The sequence below is a fragment of the Gigantopelta aegis genome, chromosome 1 (genome assembly GCF_016097555.1).
Source record: "Gigantopelta aegis isolate Gae_Host chromosome 1, Gae_host_genome, whole genome shotgun sequence".
Lineage (NCBI taxonomy): Eukaryota > Metazoa > Mollusca > Gastropoda > Neomphalida > Peltospiridae > Gigantopelta > Gigantopelta aegis.
The window spans coordinates 36,707,456-36,731,126 of record NC_054699.1 but is presented as its reverse complement, the minus strand read 5'-3'; the positions used below and the strand labels follow the sequence as shown (position 1 = coordinate 36,731,126).

At 36.4% G+C, this 23,671-nt stretch overlaps 1 protein-coding gene across 1 annotated transcript in view; it reads left to right on the top strand.

The window, feature by feature from the left end:
- The window catches only part of LOC121374423 (propionyl-CoA carboxylase beta chain, mitochondrial-like), a 95,437-nt gene that overhangs the window by 4,447 nt on the left and 67,319 nt on the right, over positions 1 to 23,671 (top strand). The window contains exons 3-8 of the mRNA XM_041501528.1: positions 3,204 to 3,272; positions 6,972 to 7,028; positions 16,569 to 16,682; positions 19,568 to 19,628; positions 20,850 to 20,899; positions 22,219 to 22,260. Of these exons, the coding sequence (XP_041357462.1) occupies positions 3,204 to 3,272; positions 6,972 to 7,028; positions 16,569 to 16,682; positions 19,568 to 19,628; positions 20,850 to 20,899; positions 22,219 to 22,260 (393 nt within the window). The remainder of the gene's footprint in view (positions 1 to 3,203; positions 3,273 to 6,971; positions 7,029 to 16,568; positions 16,683 to 19,567; positions 19,629 to 20,849; positions 20,900 to 22,218; positions 22,261 to 23,671) is intronic.

Below are 23,671 nucleotides of genomic sequence, written 5' to 3'. Positions count from 1 at the left end.
TCTGCTAGCCGTCGGGCATGGCAATAGTAGTTATTTACTAGCCCAACATTGAATATCACTAGCCATGGGAGTGGGGCTACCATAATCTATACGCTCTGCTAGCCGTCGGGCATGGCAATAGTAGTTATTTACTAGCCCAACATTGAATATCACTAGCCATGGGAGTGGGGCTACCATAATCTATACGCTCTGCTAGCTGTCGGGCATGGCAATAGTAGTTATTTACTAGCCCAACATTGAATATCACTAGCCATGAGAGTGGGGCTACTATAATCTATACGCTCTGCTAGCTGTCGGGCATGGCAATAGTAGTTATTTACTAGCCCAACATTGAATATCACTAGCCATGGGAGTGGGGCTACCATAATCTATAAGTTCTGCTAGCCGTCGGGCATGGCAATAGTAGTTATTTACTAGCCCAACATTGAATATCACTAGCCATGGGAGTGGGGCTACCATAATCTATACGCTCTGCTAGCTGTCGGGCATGGCAATAGTAGTTATTTACTAGCCCAACAATGAATATCACTAGCCATGGGAGTGGGGCTACCATAATCTATACGCTCTGCTAGCTGTCGGGCATGGCAATAGTAGTTATTTACTAGCCCAACATTGAATATCACTAGCCATGGGAGTGGGGCTACCATAATCTATAAGCTCTGCTAGCCGTCGGGCATGGCAATAGTAGTTATTTACTAGCCCAACATTGAATATCACTGGCCATGGGAGTGGGGCTACCATAATCTATAAGCTCTGCTAGCCGTCGGGCATGGCAATAGTAGTTATTTACTAGCCCAACATTGAATATCACTGGCCATGGGAGTGGGGCTACCATAATCTATACGCTCTGCTAGCCGTCGGGCATGGCAATAGTAGTTATTTACTAGCCCAACATTGAATATCACTAGCCATGGGAGTGGGGCTACCATAATCTATACGCTCTGCTAGCCGTCGGGCATGGCAATAGTAGTTATTTACTAGCCCAACATTGAATATCACTAGCCATGAGAGTGGGGCTACCATAATCTATACGCTCTGCTAGCTGTCGGGCATGGCAATAGTAGTTATTTACTAGCCCAACATTGAATATCACTAGCCATGGGAGTGGGGCTACCATAATCTATAAGCTCTGCTAGCCGTCGGGCATGGCAATAGTAGTTATTTACTAGCCCAACATTGAATATCACTAGCCATGGGAGTGGGGCTACCATAATCTATACGCTCTGCTAGCTGTCGGGCATGGCAATAGTAGTTATTTACTAGCCCAACATTGAATATCACTAGCCATGGGAGTGGGGCTACCATAATCTATAAGCTCTGCTAGCCGTCGGGCATGGCAATAGTAGTTATTTACTAGCCCAACATTGAATATCACTAGCCATGGGAGTGGGGCTACCATAATCTATAAGCTCTGCTAGCTGTCGGGCATGGCAATAGTAGTTATTTACTAGCCCAACATTGAATATCACTAGCCATGGGAGTGGGGCTACCATAATCTATACGCTCTGCTAAGTTTTATAAGCACAGGCCCTGGCGAGTGCTTTACCACTGGGCCATGTCTTATCCCGGATTCAGTATTAATTACAGTTTCTCTACATTTAATGTCTTAATCTTCATTGTGATGTTTGTTTAGTATTGCCTAGTTAACCAGTTATAAACTGTAAAGTGCTTGAATGTTTGAGACCCAGTTTGTTAATTATCTCGACCAGAATTTGTGGGTCATTATTGTAACTGGTGCTTAATCTAGCATTACTTTGAAAACAAACCAAAAAGAAGATTCTTCCGTTGATTTATTACCCTCAAGTTGATACAAATACCAGCAGGCCCTAATCTAGCCAGCGAAATGAATCTTTTCTTCACCAAAAGTCGGGACAAGTCGGTGAGTTATTGGCAGTAAGGAGAAGTCGAAGTAGCCATAATATTTTGGACCTAATCCGATTTGAAAAACAAAATAACACAACAGACGTGAAAAGCCCAACTTGATTAGGGGTCATTCACAGTTGATAACACTGACATAAGCATACAGTGGGGGAAGAGGGTTCACGGCTGCTGTACGCTTTTAGAAATAGAAATAAATGTACATTTATGACTTTCTGCGAGATGTGATTTTTGTTTTTCCTAATTGCCGTTATTGCAAACAGCACCTATTCTGCACCCATTTACCGATACCTCACAGATAACTATGCCTCACAGCGGGTCTCTCAAGAAAAGGCAGTAAACTACATAAACAACAAAAGAAGAATGGCGAACAATGGTGACGATCGCCCCGAAGATGACCTAAAAGCATTGTCACAGTTTCTTGTGAATAGAGGGGATACTATTCATGAAAATACCAACAATTATTAATATATGCAGTTATCAATGTCTATGTCTTCCTCAGTGACAACCTGAAATGTGCCACAAAATACCCATTATTACTTTAATTTTAACACTCTCAAGTCCAAAAGTCAGCCGATTTTCAGTTTTTCTTGCAACATGTGTTATTGTATGCTAAAAATAATGTGACCAGGACTTTTACTGTTATGTCACCTGGACTGGACAACTGACCAGTGGGCTTTAATATTTGAAACCCCCCAACATTCAAGATCATTTCTAAGAGTGCATGTTTCTGGGATGTTACACTGCTGTTTTGGTGTTCTTTGTGATGTTCAGGCAAGCTACGCTCAGATATCATTTGCTACACTCAGTTTGTCTTGAATGCTACTCTCACTGTGTCTTGAATGCTACACTCAGTTTGTCTTGAATGCTACTCTCAGTTTGTCTGGAATGCTACTCTCAGTTTGTCTGGAATGCTACTCTCAGTTTGTCTGGAATGCTACTCTCAGTTTGTCTGGAATGCTAATCTCAGTGTGTCTGGAATGCTACACTCAGTGTGTGGAATGCTACTCTCAGTGTGTCTGGAATGCTACTCTCAGTGTGTCTGGAATGCTACACTCAGTGTGTCTGGAATGCTACTCTCAGTGTGTCTAGAATGCTACTCTCAGTGTGTCTGGAATGCTACTCTCAGTGTCTGGAATGCTACACTCAGTGTGTCTGGAATGCTACTCTCAGTGTGTCTGGAATGCTACTCTGTTTGTCTGACTTCTGGTTAGAGGTTGGCAGGTCTGCTCATTGTGTATGTTAAGTTACTGTACTTTTAAGATACATGTACATGCAACATTGCATTTTAATTGGTAATAACATATTTAATACTTTTGTTTCAGTATCCAGGTGACAGTGTTGTCACGGGACGAGGTTACATCAATGGACGACTTGTTTTTGTCTTCAGCCAGGTTTGTCAGATATTTCATTTAAAAATGGCTAAATGTCAAAATGTATTTAAATTAGGCTACATGTGAAAATATATTTAAAGACGTTGTATTAAAGTTGTATGTTACAGTTATGAGCAGAATTGTTGTTGTAAAAACTAAAATGTTTCCAAAAATAATAAATTTATTGATTTAGTTACCAAATCCATCATTGATACTGTTATAACAAATAAATAAAATGCTTTTCAAGTTTATATGGTAAAATAAACCAGAGAAAATAAAACAGAAGTCTTGGTGCAAGATTATGATTTATTGGTGGAATTAAAATGTTAGACATCATACAATTTACAACAGCATTGAAATTGACTATATAAGACTACTTTTTCTATCACACTCAAAATGGATAACTCTATTTCATTCTGTAACAGGCTTAACAACTAAGCAGTTAGTAATAAATGGGGATTACTTTATTAAGAAAATAGCTGGCTTATATTTCAACATAAACTCACCTGCATTAAATATGACATATTAAGTTTTAATATTTAGTGTAATAACAGTATATTAATAGACAAAAACCCCATAATTTACAAATAATATATTGAAAAGGGCATAATATTTATACAAGATATATTAGACAAAAAAGGATGATACGTGAAATTCGATATCTTTAAAGCAAAATATAACATGAGATCAAATGTTTTAGAATAGACATCTTTATTAATGGTAGTTAAATCTTTTATACAGGAAAATAATTAAGTCAAATAACCAAAGATGCAATTCAGGTAAACATCCTATATTTCCGTAAAAACATTGAGCTCCTCTTAAAGGACAAATCGGGAAGCAAACCTTTCTATAAAATACTAATTCTATTGTTCCGACATCATGGATTAATATTCACAAGAAGGATGTGGCTTTACCTCTTCAGAATGGGCAAAGTACTACAGTTTACACTTTACCATTCTGCTCTTTGAATGACCCAACACTGTTACATAGAATTATACCAACAAATACCTTTTACACAAAATAAAATTAAATGATTCTAATGTTTATAATTATTGCTCTGAGAAGCCAGAAACACTTTAGCATCTATTTTATGACGTCCCTAAAGTCGTCAAACTCTGGAGTACTATAGAAGATTGGTTATTACAAAAACTGAAAAAGGTGATTTTATCCAGATGAATAGAATCACAGCTTTCTTGGGAATTATAAATAGTAAAAACACTTGAGCAATGAAATATGTAGATCTACAGAAACCATAAAAGTGATATCCTGTGTAAAGTCAAATTTTCACTTTACCTATAGGCAAATACAGAAATCATATTTACTTTTTTTGTAAAAGTTCATGATTAAATTATCTCCCTTCGTCTCGTTTTTGTGGAGGGTTTTTTAAGGATCGCTTTGTCAGGTATGTTTACACAGCAGTATTATTAAATAAATGTTAATTTAATAATTAAATAAAGATAATTTTTATTCAAATTTATTTTAAAAAGTCTATGGTTAAGTAAATTTTCTGGAAAAGTTCCATCGGAGAAATATATCATGGCGTTAAGTGTTTTCAATAGGATGAGCAAAAGATATAAACAAAAAGCGAAAGTTATTGTCAAAAATTAGGAAAGATGTTTATAATAGATAGACCATTTCATGGTGGGGTTTTTTAATACGATTTTTATGTCAGCGAGTGATCTGTGAAAACCATATTTTTACGAATTGCGAATATGGTTTTCACACATCACTCGTTAACATAAAAATCGTATTTGAAAAAACCCATGACAGGTCTGGCTACAGTTAAGACACTTGGTACTTTTATTTCATTTTTTAAAATCATGATGCCAGTTTTTGAAGTATATCTAGTTATTTTTTATCCTTACCGTATATCTTTATTTAGTCTATATTTTATTTCCACTTTGTAATTGCTCTGTTTCATTCTGATATTAATATGTTATATAGTATTTTCAGATTAAGATTATGTAATGTCTGTTTGCTATATGTAACATGTAAGGTAATGAACTCGGGGGGGGGGGGGGGATGGATGGGGGGGAACCATGACATTTTGGAGGCAATAACCTAACAAATAAAAAGTGGTACATGAAATGCATATTTCAATTATACCTGATATGACTTTAAAATTGGACTATTTATTGACAATTTTTAAAAATCTTGAAATTGCAATACCATATAATTTGACATTGCTAAAATATATATTGCTAATATATATATATATATATATATATATATATATATATATATATATATATATATATATATATATATATATATATATATATATATAAACACTGACGATCAAAAGAAAGTATACCAATTATTTTTTCAAAGTATTAAAAACAACACAAAGCACAAGTTGATGCAAATGTTATATTTTGAAAGTATAATAATCTGGTGATAAATAAACACGAGTATACTCAATAAAACCCATAAAATGATAATATCACAGTTCACAACAGCACTAGGGGTGAAATGTGTGATTTCATAAAGGACCACGTATAACGAAGGTGAATAAATTTGACCACAAAGAACATGTTTCAATAGTGTGTATGTCCACCATGTGCAAGTATGCAAACATGGACCTGACGTCGGACAGATTTCCATCAATGACAATAAGGTCTGTTCACTGTTGGCCACAGATACCGCCCTAAACCATCACAGATCCACCACCAAACAGTTCAGTCTCCTGAACACAGCACAGAGCTGTTCTCTCTCCTGCACGTCAGTATATCCGAGTCCTGCTATCAACTCTGAATAACTGGAACCTGCTCTCAGCAGAAAAGAGTACTGATGTTGCCAACGTTGAAACTGACGTGCCCAACGTAAACGTCGAAGTCGATGTTGCCTTGTCAATGTCATCCCTCTGAATGGTCGATAGGCCCTGATACCATGCTGTCGTAGTCGACAACGTACAGTGTGACGACTGATGACATGTCCAAGGCCAGTCGCTGCAGATGATGTCATAGTGAGGAATCTGTTACGTAAGTGTAAGATGCGAAGATGGCGGTCCTCGTTGGCTGTTGTGACGCGGGGTCTTCCACTTCATGGTCTGTCTGCAGTCCTGCCAATCACCCTGTAACGCTATATCAACCTGGTGATCATCAATTTTGTGCAATTCAGGATTCTTGCCACATGGGCATAACTCGCACCCAACTGCACTATACCAATAGCTCTTTCTCTTTCTTCAGCAGTTAGCCTTGCCATGTTCTCTGGTGTGTTACTGTTGACTGAAGCATGTTCTAAGCAATGGCACCCTTTTTTACACCCTTATGTGCACGAGTATCATATTTCTCGTGCAGTATAAATGTGATGAATAAACTCAATTTGCATGTGCGGCATCACCCAAACGCAGAAATGTGCGACTATTCGTGATTGATTGCATTATAACGAACAATACTGGAACCTATCTAACCTTCCATGAACATGTATTGTGTTTATTTATAATAAAAATAATTGGTATACTTTTGATCGTCAGTTTATATATATATATATATATATATATATATATATATATATATATATATATATATATATATATATATATATATATATATATATACATATATCTACAATTAACAGAAATGCATTTTTAAAAATCTTTCCATATAAAAAAAAATTCATACCCCCCTAAAATGCTGAAAAATTATGTCTTTTTTAAAGTAGGCTACATAGCTTTCATTATTTTTGGTTAAGTGTATGACATGTTTGGTTTGTTTGCAGGACTTTACAGTATTTGGAGGAAGTCTCTCTGGAGCACATGCTAAGAAAATCTGTAAGGTAAACTGCACACTTTCACTTGTACAAGGGATATTTGGTTTTGGACACATACAGAATGTCACATACGTTGTTTTCACACCAAGACCCCACACAGACCAGACATATGCAGAACTTCACATGTATTTTTTTACTCCAAGACCCCACACAAACAGACACATACAGAACTTCACATACATTGGTTTTGCACCAAGACCTCACACAGACCAGACACATACAGAACTTCACATATTTTGTTTTCACACCAAGACCCCACACAGACACATACAGAACTTCACATATGTTGTTTTTACACCAAGACCCCACACAGACTAGACACATACAGAACTTCACATATGTTGTTTTCACACCAAGACCCCATACAGACCAGACACATACAGAACTTCACATACGTTGGTTTGCTTCCTAGTTCCCACACAGACTAGACACATACAGAACTTCACATACATTGTGTTTGCTTCCTAGTTCCCACACAGACTAGACATATACAGAACTTCACATATGTTGTTTTTTAAATTTATTTTGCACAAAAATATTGGGTGCAAAAATGGAAAATATTTCACTAGTCTGCCGGACCAGAACCAACTCAAATTTACTAGCCTGCCAGAATTCCTACTAGTCCGTTAGCCTATAGAAAATATACTTTTGTTTAGCAATATTTTTATATATATATATATATATATATATATATATATATATATATATATATATATATATATATATATATACACACACACACATACATACATACATACATATACATACATACATACATACATACATACATACATCGTGGTTAGTCTTGCAATTTGCGGGCGATTCAGTGCCATAGGTTCGAGTCCCAGCAACGGCATGGGACAATTTGTGAGGCCAGAAAGGATTTAATTATCCCCTGCGCCAGTGCGTTAATATCTATGTATGTAACAGTCATCCTCGAAATACATACAATATATAGATATTCATACATCAATACATACTAGCCAGTGCCAGGTCTGCCCACTGTTTCATGCACGTAAGCGGGATCGACCGCGTAAATTGTAGGCCCCATGCATATGGTTGAGTTAAAGAACTTCCTTTTTATGGAAGCTTCGATAGCTCAGAGCGTATCGTGGTTAGTCTTGCAATTTGCGGGCGATTCGGTGCCACAGGTTCGAGTCCCAGCAACGGCATGGGACAGTTTGTGAGGCCAGAAAGGATTTAATTATCCCCTGCGCCAGTTCATTAATATCTATGTATGTAACAGTCATCCTCGACATACATACAATATATAGATATTCATACATCAATACATACATACATACATACATACATACATACATATAATGACAAAAACATTATTACGGACACTTGGTAAGTGATCAACATCATATGGCAAACAAATGAAATCAAACCCCAAACCTTGATTGACAAATCAATACATGTTGAAATCAAGACTACCTTATTCACATTTCTTTCATATAAATTTACAAAATTCAAGTGACATCCCTCAAGTATTTAATAGAAGAATCTATTCAAAACACACCGGCACCATACTTTCAACATAAACAAATAATTTTTAGGAACTATTGACTTTTGACTGGCCCTGTTTTCTGGGAATTAGGAAAATGGAACCGATTTGGCAATAATGGCACCTTAATGTATGGGGAAAATGATACCTTTTAAAAAAAAGTTTTTAATTATTATTATTTTCTTTTTAGCTGTAATGGCATTTCAATGTATTGGTGAAATTGATTGCATTTCACCGACTTCTAGCTACATGTAGCTGCTAATACTTTTATCTCCCCTATATAGACATAAAAATAAAAGAAAGTAATAAATGATTAATATAGTTGTTGTTTTATTGAAGATATCATCATTTACAGCTTGTAATGATACCGTTTTAGCCATACATTGTACATTTGAAAACAAATTTGGTTCTGTTTTAGCGATATAGCCATAGATTGTGGTGCTGTTTCAGCCAACGCTATGTTCTGTTTTGTCCAGTTTGGTTCAATTTTCATTTGGGGCCATTTTGGCATGGTTCTTAGGGCTGGCCAAAAGTACTTGTCCACTCGCCCCAGATGAGTAACAAATTGCTTGGACGAGCAAAGTTTACAATTCACTCGTCTGCCGGGCAACCAAAATTTCCAAACACAAAGTGCCTGTTTATCCCTTTTGTACACTTGCAATTTTTGTAATTCCCGTAGTCTGCAGCAAGCATGCGTGCGTGTATGTGTGAGGCCCCTGATTATTATATTGAGTACCGTATTTAACCCGAAGTAGGCCCCTGATTATTATATTGAGTACCGTATTTAACCCGAAGTAGGCCCCTGATTATTATATTGAGTACCGTATTTAACCCGAAGTAGGCCCCTGATTATTATATTGAGTACCGTATTTAACCAGAAGTAGGCCCATGATTATTATATTGAGTACCGTATTTAACCCGAAGTAGGCCCATGTCTTTGTATAAGCGCCCCTCCATTTTGAAGGCATTTAAAACATTAGGCATTTATTCGTAAATCATGGTATTTTATGTTGGTGTCCGTGAAGTAAATTTCTGAAAACCTTGAATAATCGAGGAAAAGCTGTTTAGAACATTATGATCCAGCACATTACTAAAAAGGATAAGTAGACTCTTTGTAAAGTTAGTTTTCGCTTTATCTATGTGAGCTCACGCAACACATGTGTGACATAAAATGAGGTCAGGGAATTCCCACTGCATGGTCGGTTTTTCACTAATTAGGTTGTCCATCTGCAAGTTTTCCCATTTGTTTCCCAATTAAATTGATGTATTAAATATACATGCAATTAACATTTAATTGACTAAATGTTAAAGAACAGTTAGTAGATGCATGTGCAGGAACAATCTGATTAAAATTAGCTCTACTGGTCTCGCCATACTGTAGATCTAACAGCATTGCATGGAACCCCATGTCCAGGTGACATTTCATCTATAAATAACAATTTAAATATCGACCAATTACACATCGCCTTTTATAGCGTTATTTGGGAGCATACAAATTCTAGAAATATCGGTCGAGACTATTTATGCAATAGGCGAACTTGTTGGTCTATTTCAACATTAAAAAAACCAGGGGGAAACGTGCAGTAATAAACTCTGGATTGTATACTAGTATAAACAGATTTTATGGCTATACCATCATGTTTTTTTCTCGTCTTAAAACGAATTTTATATAAAATGTTATATTGAAATTAGTTTCCTGCATACTTCGTAATTCACCCGAATCATTTTGTAATAATAATAATTCCGAATGTTTTCTAATTCTTTTCAAATCACTGGCAAGATTTTGCAAGTAAGGTTTTGATTGGTCGAATGAAAGGTCAACTGGACATAAGCTCTAAGGGGCTGCTGTTAGATCCACATGTAATAGTGGAGCGAATTTTAATTAGATTGGTGCAGGAAAATTTGTAATGGGATCAAAGCAGTTTCTTATTGAGTTTGTGTAGCGGACATGTCGAGAGTGCCAAACACCGGAATTTCTAAGGTAAACCGAGGGTATATTCCGCCTGAAAATTGTGAAAATTAAATGTCCAGAAATGCAATGTCCTGCATCTACAAATAAAATTCATCCTAAAAAATAGAGGGGTATACTTGTTTTAATATTTAAACTTGTCCGTCATTAACCCTCCCCTCTAAAGAAAAACAACAACAAAACAACTCAGACACCCCCCCCCCCCCCCCCCCCAAAAAAATAATACAATAAAATAATAATAATGAAATCATTAACCCAAAGTAGCATATTTTCGATTATCATTCTAAAGAAAAGTGTTAAAGTTTTTGCTTCATGCCAATTCACAAATTCACAAATTAAAGGAAATAAACATATTTAGTAATACAGGGCTTACAAGTGCTTTGTATGATGTGAAATTATTTGAAAAATACAGTTTAATTTTGATTTAAACTGCTTACGTTTTGGGACGAGTTAATTTTTTTTGTGGTTCTGATTTCGCTATAACCCATTTCCGGAATATCGCGCTTGCACAGTTCGGAACTCCGAAGTAGTCTATAATTGGCAATGCGGTGCATGTATTGTTGTTTATTTCGACCTTATTCTGAACCGTTTGTTTGAATGGTTTGGAATTCTTGTATGGCTGGTGTGGAGTCGTGGACTCGATGCAAAAACTAAAACTAAAATAAAACTAAATAAATACATGTAGCTGGTGCTTAATCAATGTTGTATTGAACACAGTAAATTTTTATGCTGAATGAACTATTGGCATTTATTTATATGAGAAGGGGCAAGATGCAGCTGAGTGGTTTAGAGTGTGTGCCTGAGGTGCGATTGGTCGTAGGATCGATCTTCCTCAATGGATTCAGATTTGTTTTCTTGTTCCAACTATTTCAAATTCTGTATTCTCTACTGTCTTGTCTATGGGAAGTGACTAGCCTAAATGATGCCTTGTTACTTTATTGGCAGCAAGGGGTGGGATCTAGCGCAGTCGGTAGAGTGCACACATGAGATGCCTGGGTCATAGGATCAAATCCCCTCAATGAACTCATTCTCTGATTGGGGTTTTCCCTGTCCAAGCCTGTGCCCCATGACTGGTTTATCAAAGGCCATGGTATGTGCTGTCATGTCTTTGGGAAAGTGCATATAAAAGATCCTTTGCTGTGGATAGAAAAATGTAGAGTGCTTTGTTTAAGACCATCTTGGAGGATTATGAAATGTTTGACATCCAAAAGCCAATAATAAATCAATATGCTCTAGTTCTGTCGTTAAACGAAAAGGACTTTAATATTTTATTGGCAGGAGTAGCATACATGTATGTGGTGGTGGCAGGTTTCATCTCTTTATCTCTGTCAACCAATTGTGAAAATAACCCAAGTGTTAACCATCAAGTATCCATAGTTTATAATGTGCTGAAGTGTCGTTAAACAGCTGTTTTTTTCCTCATCTATATAAATTGTGGTTTGCCTATTACATTTGTATGATATCACCACAGAATAAAATATCTATTTAGACTGAGCCTGAACTAGAAAGAGAATACGTAAAAATAATAAAATCATGGATACAAGAATATTTGTGACTCCTCCTTTCTCTTCATCTGTCGGGCAATACATTTACATGTATGTATAAACGTTCCTGTGCATGTGTTCCTGTGCATGCATTGCACACGGTAAATCTACATATATAATGATAAATCTACATATATAATGGTACCGGGGTAATGAAGGAATATAAAGAAAGTATATTTTGGTCATTGTAATTGATACACATTATGAAATAATTTGCACAAATATGGTATGTCAAAATTTGCATTGAGACCTTTTTATTTCGTGCTTAAAAACTTTTTTCTGTGAGGTGCAGTCAAACCTGTCATAGCGGCCACCTGTAATCAGCGGTCACCTACCTTAAGTGTCCACTTTTTTCACTCCCAAATGATTTATAATGTAAATGCACCTGTAATAAGCGGTCACCTGTCTAACGTGGCCAGCAGCCACCTAAATTGGATCCCAAATTGCTGAAATACCTGTATTAAGCAGCCACATTAAATGTTTACTATTATACAAATGAGATATTTTAACAAAAGAGATAAGGTGCAGCAAATAACCGATCTTCACACCTTCAAGAATACTAGTACCCATGCATTCAGTCCCATCTCCACTATGTATTAATTAAGAAAGTATGACTCTGCAATGCATCTAATTGCCTCTGGGTAGGCTACACTTGACATTTGTAGATTCACTTACTATGACAATACACCACATGAAATTAAATAATTAAATAGAAAAAGAAAACAAACTTGTTGAGAACGGTTGATTTAATACATTCCATTTGCATTTTTTTTTCTGAAGGAGACATAGAGACGGTAAAACAAGAAAAAACTACAAATGTTTTAAAGACTATATATACATGTATACGTTGAAACCTGTAATTAGCGGTCACCTGTCTTCAGCGGCCACTTTTATCTACTCCCTTGTGTAACCGCTTAAGACAGGTTTGACTGTATATATATATATATATATATATATACACACACACACACACACACTCACACCTATATATACCCATGCATATGCCTCAAGATTTTGAGCTAAAATGTTTTTATAGCTTTATCATGTAGTTACGGATCATGTTCGACTTTCATGGCAATTCACCGTTTTTGCGCTTGATGCACATTTCAAACTGAAAGATGAAATGATCGTTTAAAGGGTGAAAAACCTATACCATATCATAATTATAGATCTGATGGTTTACTGTATGTAATGGTTTCCACACATAATGGATCAGTCCATTATTATATTATGTTATGCTTTCCACATATAATGGACCAGTCCTTAATTTTTTTGTAATGTTTTTCACACATAATGGACCATGTCAATATTACATATACATGTACATATATGTAATGTTTTCTACAGATAATGGACCAGGCCGTTGTTATATATATGTAATGTTTTCGACAGATAATGGATCAGTCTATTTTTATTTATATGTTATGCTTTCCACAGATAATGTCAATATTACATATACATATACATGTGTGTAATGTTTTCCACAGATAATGGACCAGGCCGTTATTATATATATATAATTTTTTCCACAGATAATGGACCAGGCTGTTATTATGTATATGATATGCTTTCCACAGATAGTGGACCAGTCCATTATTATGTGTAATGTTTCCACACATACAAATGTAATGGACCATGTCGATATTATATATAGACTAAAAGGCAAAAGTTATTGTAACATACAAAAGACAAAGATAATTGATCATAAGTTTTTACTGCCGTTTACGAAACATTATAACATGGAAAGAGAAATGTCCGAACGTATGGAAACGAGTAATAGTCCATGAAAAGGGTGCACCTGCCATATGCAAATGAGCCACATCACTAGAGGAGGTCCAGAGCGAAGTACACACAGTCAGTAGCGAGTGTGTCCACCTTGAGCATTGATACAGGCCTGGCACCATCGTCTCATTGAGGCCACTAAATGATGGAGAAAGTTCCTGGGAATGCCATTCCAGGTCTGAGGAAGGGTCAGCCGGAGTTCCTGCAGTGTTGTTGGCAAGGGGTTGTCACGGGTGGTCGGCCGCTACGGGGATGGTCCCTGACCTGGTTGTTTTGTTGATATCGTTGCCATATGGTGTTTCTGTGGATGTTGAATTGATGTGCGACGTCACAATGCGAGGTCCCAGATTTAAGCATCCCTATGACTCGCCATCTGTCATTTTCACTGAGCCGTGGCATGACAAAATTGCATCAAACAGTTCACTAATGGTGTTTTTCTGACTTCTGGACTTCTGAAGGCTGCACAGAGTGGCAATGATTTGCAACTGAATGTCTGGCCTTTTATGGTGAACACTGGACAGGATTTCTCTCAAATATTTCATGTTTCACAAATTTATTATTCCAAACAATCCATGTCACAATAACTTTTGCCTTTTAGTATATGTAATGTTTTCCACAGATAATGGACCAGGCCGTTACTATATATATGTTATTCTGTCCACAGATTATGGACCAGTCTGTTACTATATTTAATGTTTTCCCACACATAATGGACCATGTTGATATTGTATATATATATATATATATATATATATATATATATATTGTTTTCCACAGATAATGGACCATGCCATTATATATATGTAATGTTTTTCACAGATAGTGGACCAGTCCATTATATATATGTAATGTTTTCCACACATAATGGACCATGTCAATATTATATATATGTAATGTTTTCCACAGATAATGGACCAGTCCATTATATATATGTAATGTTTTTCACAGATAATGGACCAGTCCATTATATATATGTAATGTTTTTCACAGATAATGGACCAGTCCATTATATATATGTAATGTTTTTCACAGATAATGGACCAGTCCATTATATATATGTAATGTTTTCCACAGATAATGGACCAGGTTGTTATAATATACAGTAAAACTTTGATAATTCCACCTTCGATCTCTCGATCTGAAGTGACGGTCCTGGCCGAGTTGCTATACAAACTAGTAATAACGGCCTTCGAAAACTTGATAAACTCGATTTCTCGACCTAATTCTTTGGTCCCACCATAAAGATTTAATAGAGTAAGGCCCATAAATGGTGGATTGGTAGCCAGATTGGAGAAAGAAAGTAGAGGTGTGAAGCATAAATAATTGTGTTTAAAACAATTGTACTTAGTGATTATATGAAACTTGTTTTATTGTATATAATACACAAAAGGATTGGGCACAAGTTATTCAACTTGTGAGGCCCTCTCCTATCAGTACTTAGTGTTATTCGGCATTCAGTGTTTTACTTGTTAGTTACGTTCTGCCATGTTTTGACATCTATAATACGTCAATGTTAATTATATCGTTTACTTTCGGTTATTTATATATGTATGTACATGTAAGTGCCTTCTTTTTTCGTTTTTTTTTGTCAGTAAATATATTTAGCCTACCAAAGCATATATTTAAAATTCATCTGGATTATATTTTTTGTTTTGTTATTTACTTGCTTTTACAATATACACAAAATGAATGTACCACAGCGTCAAAGATGCCAACAACTGGGGTGGGGTGGGGTGGGGTGGGGTGGGGTGGGGTGGGGTGGGGTGGGTGGGGTGGGATGGGATGGGGTGACAGTGATATATCAATTTGTCTTTCAACTGGGGATGCATAGTTTCAGAGTTCAGAGGTAGGCAGCGAAGCGCACACTTCTTAAAATATTAAGGGAAATCAACCAGCTGGAATACAGTTTCCAATTTGAACTCTTATATAATAATTTTGAAAACTTAAACTCCCTGAAACTCAAACTATTTTCTCGTCCCTTTCAAGATTGAGTTATTGAAGTTTGACTGTATATGTAATGTTTTCCACAGATAATGGACCAGGCCATTATAATATATATGTAATGTTTTCCACAGATAATGGACCAGGCCGTTATAATATATATGTAATGTTTTCCACAGATAATGGACCAGGTCGTTATATATATGTAATGTTTTCCACAGATAATGGACCAGGCCCTTATAATATAAATATTTAATGTTTTCCACAGATAATGGACCAGGCTGTTATAATATATATGTAATGTTTTCCACAGATAATGGACTAGGCCGTTATATATATGTAATGTTTTCCACAGATAATGGACCAGGCCATTATAATATATATGTAATGTTTTCCACAGATAATGGACTAGGCCATTATATATATGTAATGTTTTCCACAGATAATGGACCAGGCCCTTATAATATAAATATTTAATGTTTTCCACAGATAATGGACCAGGCCGTTATAATATATATGTAATGTTTTCCACAGGTAATGGACTAGGCCGTTATATATATGTAACGTTTTCCACAGATAATGGACCAGGCCGTTATAATATATATGTAATGTTTTCCACAAATAATGGACTAGGCCGTTATATATATGTAATGTTTTCCACAGATAATGGACCAGGCCCTTATAATATAAATATTTAATGTTTTCCACAGATAATGGACCAGGCCGTTATAATATATATGTAATGTTTTCCACAGATAATGGACCAGGCCGTTATAATATATATGTAATGTTTTCCACAGATAATGGACCAGGCCATTGTAGTGGGAGCCCCGGTGATTGGTCTCAATGATTCCGGTGGGGCTCGTATTCAAGAAGGTGTTGACTCTCTGGCCGGCTATGCAGATATTTTCCAGGTAAACACTTTTATTAGAGATTTCATAGGGAATACTTAAATTTATGATATAATCAATTAGTTTAAAGGCATCTGAATAATCTAGCCATAACAAAGTGATTTTGTTCATTTCAGCATCAGTGTCAAAAAAAAAAGATGTTGTCAGAGAATGTAATTTTATATTTGTACTTTGTATTGTTCAGTGTTATTGTTCAAAAACACCCTCCTCTATAAAAACACAAAGACACCCTCCTCTATAAAAACACAAAGACACCCTCCTCTATAAAAACACAAAAACACCCTCCTCTATAAAAACACAAAGACACCCTCCTCTATAAAAACACAAAGATACCCTCCTCTATAAAAACACAAAAACACCCTCCTCTATAAAAACACAAAAACACCCTCCTCTATAAAAACACAAAAACACCCTCCTCTATAAAAACACAAAAACACCCTCCACTAAAAAACACAACCTCCCACCCCACCCGCTGACAGAATAAAATATAAAATTGGTGAAGCTTTTATTAATAAGTATGTTTCAGATTTAATTATTAAGGATTGTTTATTATTTCTTTTGGCTTCACTTGTTTATGAATTGAAAAAAAAGCATGGTAAATGTTTGTGTGAACAGTTTCAATGAATCACACAGTTTAGGTGTTTTTTTGTCGTTTTTTTTTTTTTTTCAATTTATATTCTGATGAAGTTTAAACAAATAACAAACATCCTGAACTGACCCAGCTGTATAATAGTCAGACCGGTACTTGGAACAGTTTTGTGGAAATGGTAGTGTCAGTTGGAGTAGACCTTGAAGTTTGGTGCATAATAAACTGCTCTAATGAGAGTGTTAGACCTGCACCTAACCCTTGCCAGCCCCACTGGGAACCACTAGAGCACATTGATTTTTTTAATCATCGGCTATTGGATGTCAAACATTTGGTAATTTTGACATATAGTCTTAGAGAGGAAACCCGCTACTTTTTTTTACTTTTTTCCATTTGTGGTAAGGGATCTTTTACATACACCATCCCATGGACAGGATAGCACATATCATTTCCTTTGTTGTACCAGTTGTGGTGCACTGGCTGGAACGAGAAACTGACCAACTGCACATGAAGTGAGTGCTTTACCACTGAGCTACGTCTTCCCCCCCCCCCCCCCCCCCCCCCCCCCCACACACACACACTATGGATCTAGACTCTGAGTGTAACCGGACACGTGGAGGTGCAGTGGTCATCTGTTAACGATCCACTCACAGTTCTAATGGCCTGACTCAGTCTGGACATAGTACAGTCAATTGGCCTGACTTCTGGCTGCGCTGATGTATGGGAGGATGTATGGGAGGAATTGATGAAGGGCAAGATTTAGAATTACTGGAATGTTTTGCTGACAGTCCACAGAGATTTTAACTACATGAGTGATGGTTGTGTGAAGTCCAGTATTAACTTGAATGCACCCTTTGAAAGATTTTCATGTACATGTACCTCCGTGGTAGCACATCCATCTGAGGTGCAGTAGATTATAGGATCAAACCCTACCAGTTCTGATTTAGAGTTTGATGAGTGGTATGTCAGATTTTCTCACACGTTAATGAAGTAAAAAGGCAAAATACAGGTATTACATTTCCCATGGTGACAGCGACAGTATCAACATTGTGTTACAGTGTAATGTTAAAGAGAGAAACACTTTTGAAGGACTTAAAGAGAGCTTTATTCCTGAACTATAATCTACTACATATACTTCAAGGACAAAAAGTGCACGCATAAACAACATATATCATCATTACATAATACACATAATGAACTGCCAATGCCTTAGTTATTCAAAGTTGATGTGTTAATTGTGCCCACATATATCTTTATTTATATCTATATCTATATCTGTCTGTCTGTCTGTCTGTCTGTCTGTCTGTCTGTCTGTCTGTCTGTCTGTCTGTCTGTCTGTCTGTCTGTCTGTCCATACATACACACACACACAGTCAAACCCGTCTTAAGCGGTCACACAAGGGAGTAAATAAAAGTGGCTGCTTAAGACAGGTGGCCGTTGATAACAGGTTGCCACATATAGAGTCTTTAAAACATTTGTTGTTGTTTCTTGTTTTACCATCTTTACTGCTAATTAACAAATGGCTGCTTCACAGTTAACTATAAATCAACTTTTGACATGTCATCTCCTTCAGAAAAAATGCAACTGGAATGTATTAAATTAACTGTTCCCAACAAGTTTGGTTTCTTTTTCCATTTAATTATTTAAATCCTACTTCATGCGATGGATTGTCATAGTAAGTGAATCTAGATATGTCAAGCGTAGCCTGCCCAGAGGCAATTAGATGCATTCTAGAATCGTACTTTCTTAATTGATACACAGTTGAGATGTTGGGACTGAATGGATACTAGTATTCCTGAAGGTGAGAAGATTGGTTATTTGCTGCACCGTATCACTGTTGTTAAAATATCCCTTTTATATAACAGTAAACATTTTAGTGATTTGGGATCCGATTTAGATGGCCAGTGGCCGTGTTAGACAGGTGACCGTTTATTACAGGTACATTTACTTTATAAATCATTTGGAAGGGAAAAAAGTGTCTGCTTAAGGCAGGTGACTGCTGATTACAGGTGGCTGCTACGACAGGTTTGACTATATATATATACCTTGTATATATATGAATAATGTTATTAGATTATATTAATGAAATCAAATAGCCAACTTTTGCATGAAAGTTTGATGTTAAAACCTTGTATTTAAATCACTTTCTGACAAACTACAAGTCCTACCATGAGTTCATTGAAACATGGTTTATAGTTGCTGCACCAGAAACGTTTATGGTAGGTGTGGTAAGACATTTAAAAAGTTGTGAAATTGTTGTTTAGTGACGGCCACCTAATGAGTGTGAGTTTTGTTTTGTAGAGAAACGTTGAGTGTTCTGGTGTCATACCTCAGCTGTCGATCATCATGGGACCATGCGCAGGTCAGTACGGTGACAGGCGTTTAAAGATTATTCAGTCAGTCAGTCAACCAGCTAACTCGTGCTTACATCCATTGATGGTTCAGGCACGACTGTCTTGGGCACATCCTCTGAGATTGTTCAGTGGAGGTGTCCAAGACAGTGCTTGTCTGATTGGTCTAAGATTGATCCTTATTGGTGGGCCCATCGGGCTATTTTTTGCTGTAGCTGGTGTATATCAAAGGCCATGGTATACTATGTACTATCTTGTCTTATGAGATGGTGCATATAAAAGATCCGTTGCTACTAATGGAAGAATGTAGTGGGTTTCCTCTCTAAAAACTAACAGGGCTCTACATGGCAAGTAAAACATTTATGAGTAACTTTTGTTCGCAGGTGACTGTTTGTTAAAAAGTAGTAGCCAACTGGCGAGTACAAAATAATGGGCCTAGTAAGTATAAACGGACATTTTCGTCAATGGATATTGGTTGGACTTACATCGCTGATCATCATTTACATGTTTCCACCAACCGTTCACATTTCCCTTACACAACCAGTGTATATATGCCCACAAATGACTGTCAAGTCAGATGTCCGAACTTTGAGTATAATGACCAATGACTATCATGAGAAATAAGGTAGAGACAGTTTGGTCGTGAGAGCATATGACAAGAGCACTGCCATAAAATTTGAATCCTGCTGCCATTTTAACTAAACTTTGAAATATATCATTAGCTTGACATCAACAAAAGAAAAGTCAAAGTTTGTTTTGCTTACCAACATCACTAGAGCGCATTGAATGATTAATCATCGGCTACTGGCTGTGAAACATTAAGTAATTCTAACATTTAGTCAGGGCTCAATGCAGAAGTTTTATTTCACTTGTTGCTGGCAAGTAAATGACATATATTCATTAGCCAAATCTCTTCATCCACTTGCCACAGTTTTGCCTAATATATAATTTTATAAAATAAATATATGGCAATGTCCCCAGTAAACTTCCTGTACATAATATCATACCACATACGCTCAGGTGAAAAAAAGGGCTAAAAATAAATAACGAATTCTGATGATCTAAGCCAGAGTTTTGTGAAGTAATATAGGAAGTAAATATGATTTGTTTTGAAATCCTGTTATACTAATTACTAAGATATTAATAACTGAAGTTTTCTTCAACTTATCCATTCATTCATATTGTTATAATTTATGTTGTCTGATTTTAATGGATTATTGTTTCCTTTATAGGTGGCGCTGTATATTCTCCAGCTCTGACAGATTTCACCTTCATGGTCAAGGTAAGATGATTTAAAAAACAATATATTCAAAGTTTAATCTGATGAGCTGCTTTATTAAGTGTTTAGTTTAGGTCATGTCTTATTTCATCTGGGTGGCATATCTTACATGTAGTCTTGTCTAGAAAATCTAAAAGATGTCACTATCTTGAGGTACAACCAGTGCCCCATGTTTGGTACATCAAAGGTCATGTTATGTAATGTCCTGTCTATGGAAATGTGCATATAAAAGATTTCTTGCAGCTTGTTTGATAGGAGTTACCTATGTGACAGCAATAGGTTTTTGGCTCTTTGTTTCGTGTGACCAGGTGTGAAAATAACCATGAGCTAAAGCCCAAATATACAAAATGTAGTCTGTCTGCATCAAAAGGGAACCAGTGAATTGGCAAGTATGTTTATAATGAATAAAATTAAACTTCATACAAAAATATATTGTTCAGTTCTAAACCAAAACCAACTCAATTAACATTGAACAAAAAAATTCAATGTAAATAAAAAGTTTCTTTACAAATTACCATCAAATTGCACAGGTTAAATCTTGATACAGGGATGAAGGCATCTGATGGAACAGCCAAAGTAAGTTTGTGTAATTCTACCTTTAGTTTCCGTGCACTGCATTACTGATAACTTCAGTGACAGTGCAAGTGAAGCTGCGTACTTTTAGCATTTGTCTTCAACCCTATGTTACGGCTTCGGTGGCGTAGTGGTTAGGCCATCGGTCTACAGGCTGGTAGATACTGGGTTCGGATCCCAGTCGAGGCATGGGTTTTTTAATCCAGATACCGACTCCAAACCCTGAGTGAATGCTCTGCAAGGCTCAATGGGTAGGTGTAAACCACTTGCACTGACCAGTGATCCATAACTGGTTTAACAAAGGCCATGGTTTGTGCTATCCTGCCTGTGGGAAGCACAAATAAAAGATCCCTTGCTGCTAATCTGAAAGAGTAGCCCATGTAGTGGTGACAGCGGGTTTCCTCTCAAAATCTGTGTGGTCTTTAACCATATGTCTGACGCCATATAACCGTAAATAAAATGTGTTGAGTGCGTCATTAAATAAAACATTTCTTTCTTTCAACCCTATGTTAAAAATGATATTTAATCTGTATAATTTGATGGTACATGTAATTTGTTAAGAAACATTTTTATTTACATGAGAATATATTTTTTTAAATGATACTTTAGTTGGTATGGGTTTAAAACATTGCAATTAATGAGTTACATTGCAATTAATGGGTTTCTTTTTGATACAAACGGACTGTAAATGTAGTTTACAATGTACTGCGGTATCATTAGCCACATTCCTTTCATTTTGTTGTTTGCAGGAGACATCCTACCTATTCATCACCGGACCAGACGTTGTCAAGGTAAGTAAAATTAAACAGCACAAGCCCTCATTAGCACTGATTTATACAGGCCCTTAGAAACGCTGCCCTCCTCTCAACAACGAAAATGTATTGGTTTTTGCCCTACCCTATATAAATAAAGGTAAAAATATGGCTAGTGTACCACCCCCCCCCCCCCCCCCCCCCCCCCCCCCCCCCCCCCCCCCACCCCCCATCCAACTATGCAGACTGTGAACCCCCACTAGAGGTTGTGCCTCTCTACCACTGCAAATATTGTTCCTATGGGCTTGGTATACCACACATCATTTGCCTTAAAGGATCATCAGTTAACGTATCACACACTTAACGTATCACACACTTAACGTATCACACACTTGCACTACACGTATGCCCAGTTTTCATCAGATGCAGTGTACAAACCTTCTAAAAGTGGATAAATAAAACAAAATTGTATGCCTCCCAGATTAAAATGTGTTCTCTCAGTTGTTTAGCTGAATATGTAGAGAACTGTATTTGTACAGATTTTAATTGACCGTTGAGCATAATTCCTGGGTAGGTCCAGTTTTCCGATGTTAAATTCATGTACTATGTTATATGTAAAATGGTTGGCAATGTGGCTAAAATATTAGCAGTGTGACAGATTGGCAACTAATAAAACAAATGTTCAAGATGTTATTCAGTGCTGTGCATCTTGTAGGATCGACCAGGTTACGTGTCAAATGGACACCAAAAACTATTTGTGTTACTTTTGACACCATTGTGCAGCTGGGACATTTTGTTATTTGTAATGTTACATGTATGAGGGTATTTCATTGGTCATTGTAGGGTCGTATTCGTTTACACCATAATCAGTAATTTTTGGGACTAGTCAGTGATTTTTGTGTTTAAATGTACATTTAAGTTTGCAATGGTTTGGTGAAAATAATCAAGGTACTTTGATCGTTGTTTTAGTTTAAAGCATGCACATGTTTTGATCAGTAGACTGACAAAGCCAAAAGTTCTGAATGTGCATACAAACTGAATGTTTTCAATGGATTCATGTCCTGCTTGCATTTGATTACAGAGCACACATGTGAATGAGTGTACTGACCTCATTACAAAGATCACATTGAAATGAAACGTACGTGATGGATCCTGGTTATTAAAATAATTTATCCTATAACTTACCCATGATATTCATGTCATAAACCCATGTGATAATTTAGTGTATTAACCCAGTTAATAGTGGTACGCAAATTTAAAAGTATATGCAAATGTTCAAGGTTTGCTTTGAATGGGTCACTTGTTTTCAAGCCATCAAGACCTGTATGCCTGAGCACAACGTTTTCATCAGATTTAGTTCAAGTCTGTGACATCAAAGTAATTTGTGCTAATTGTGATGACATCATATTACCAATGGAGGCGGCTTTAGTACTGTAATTTACTAACTATC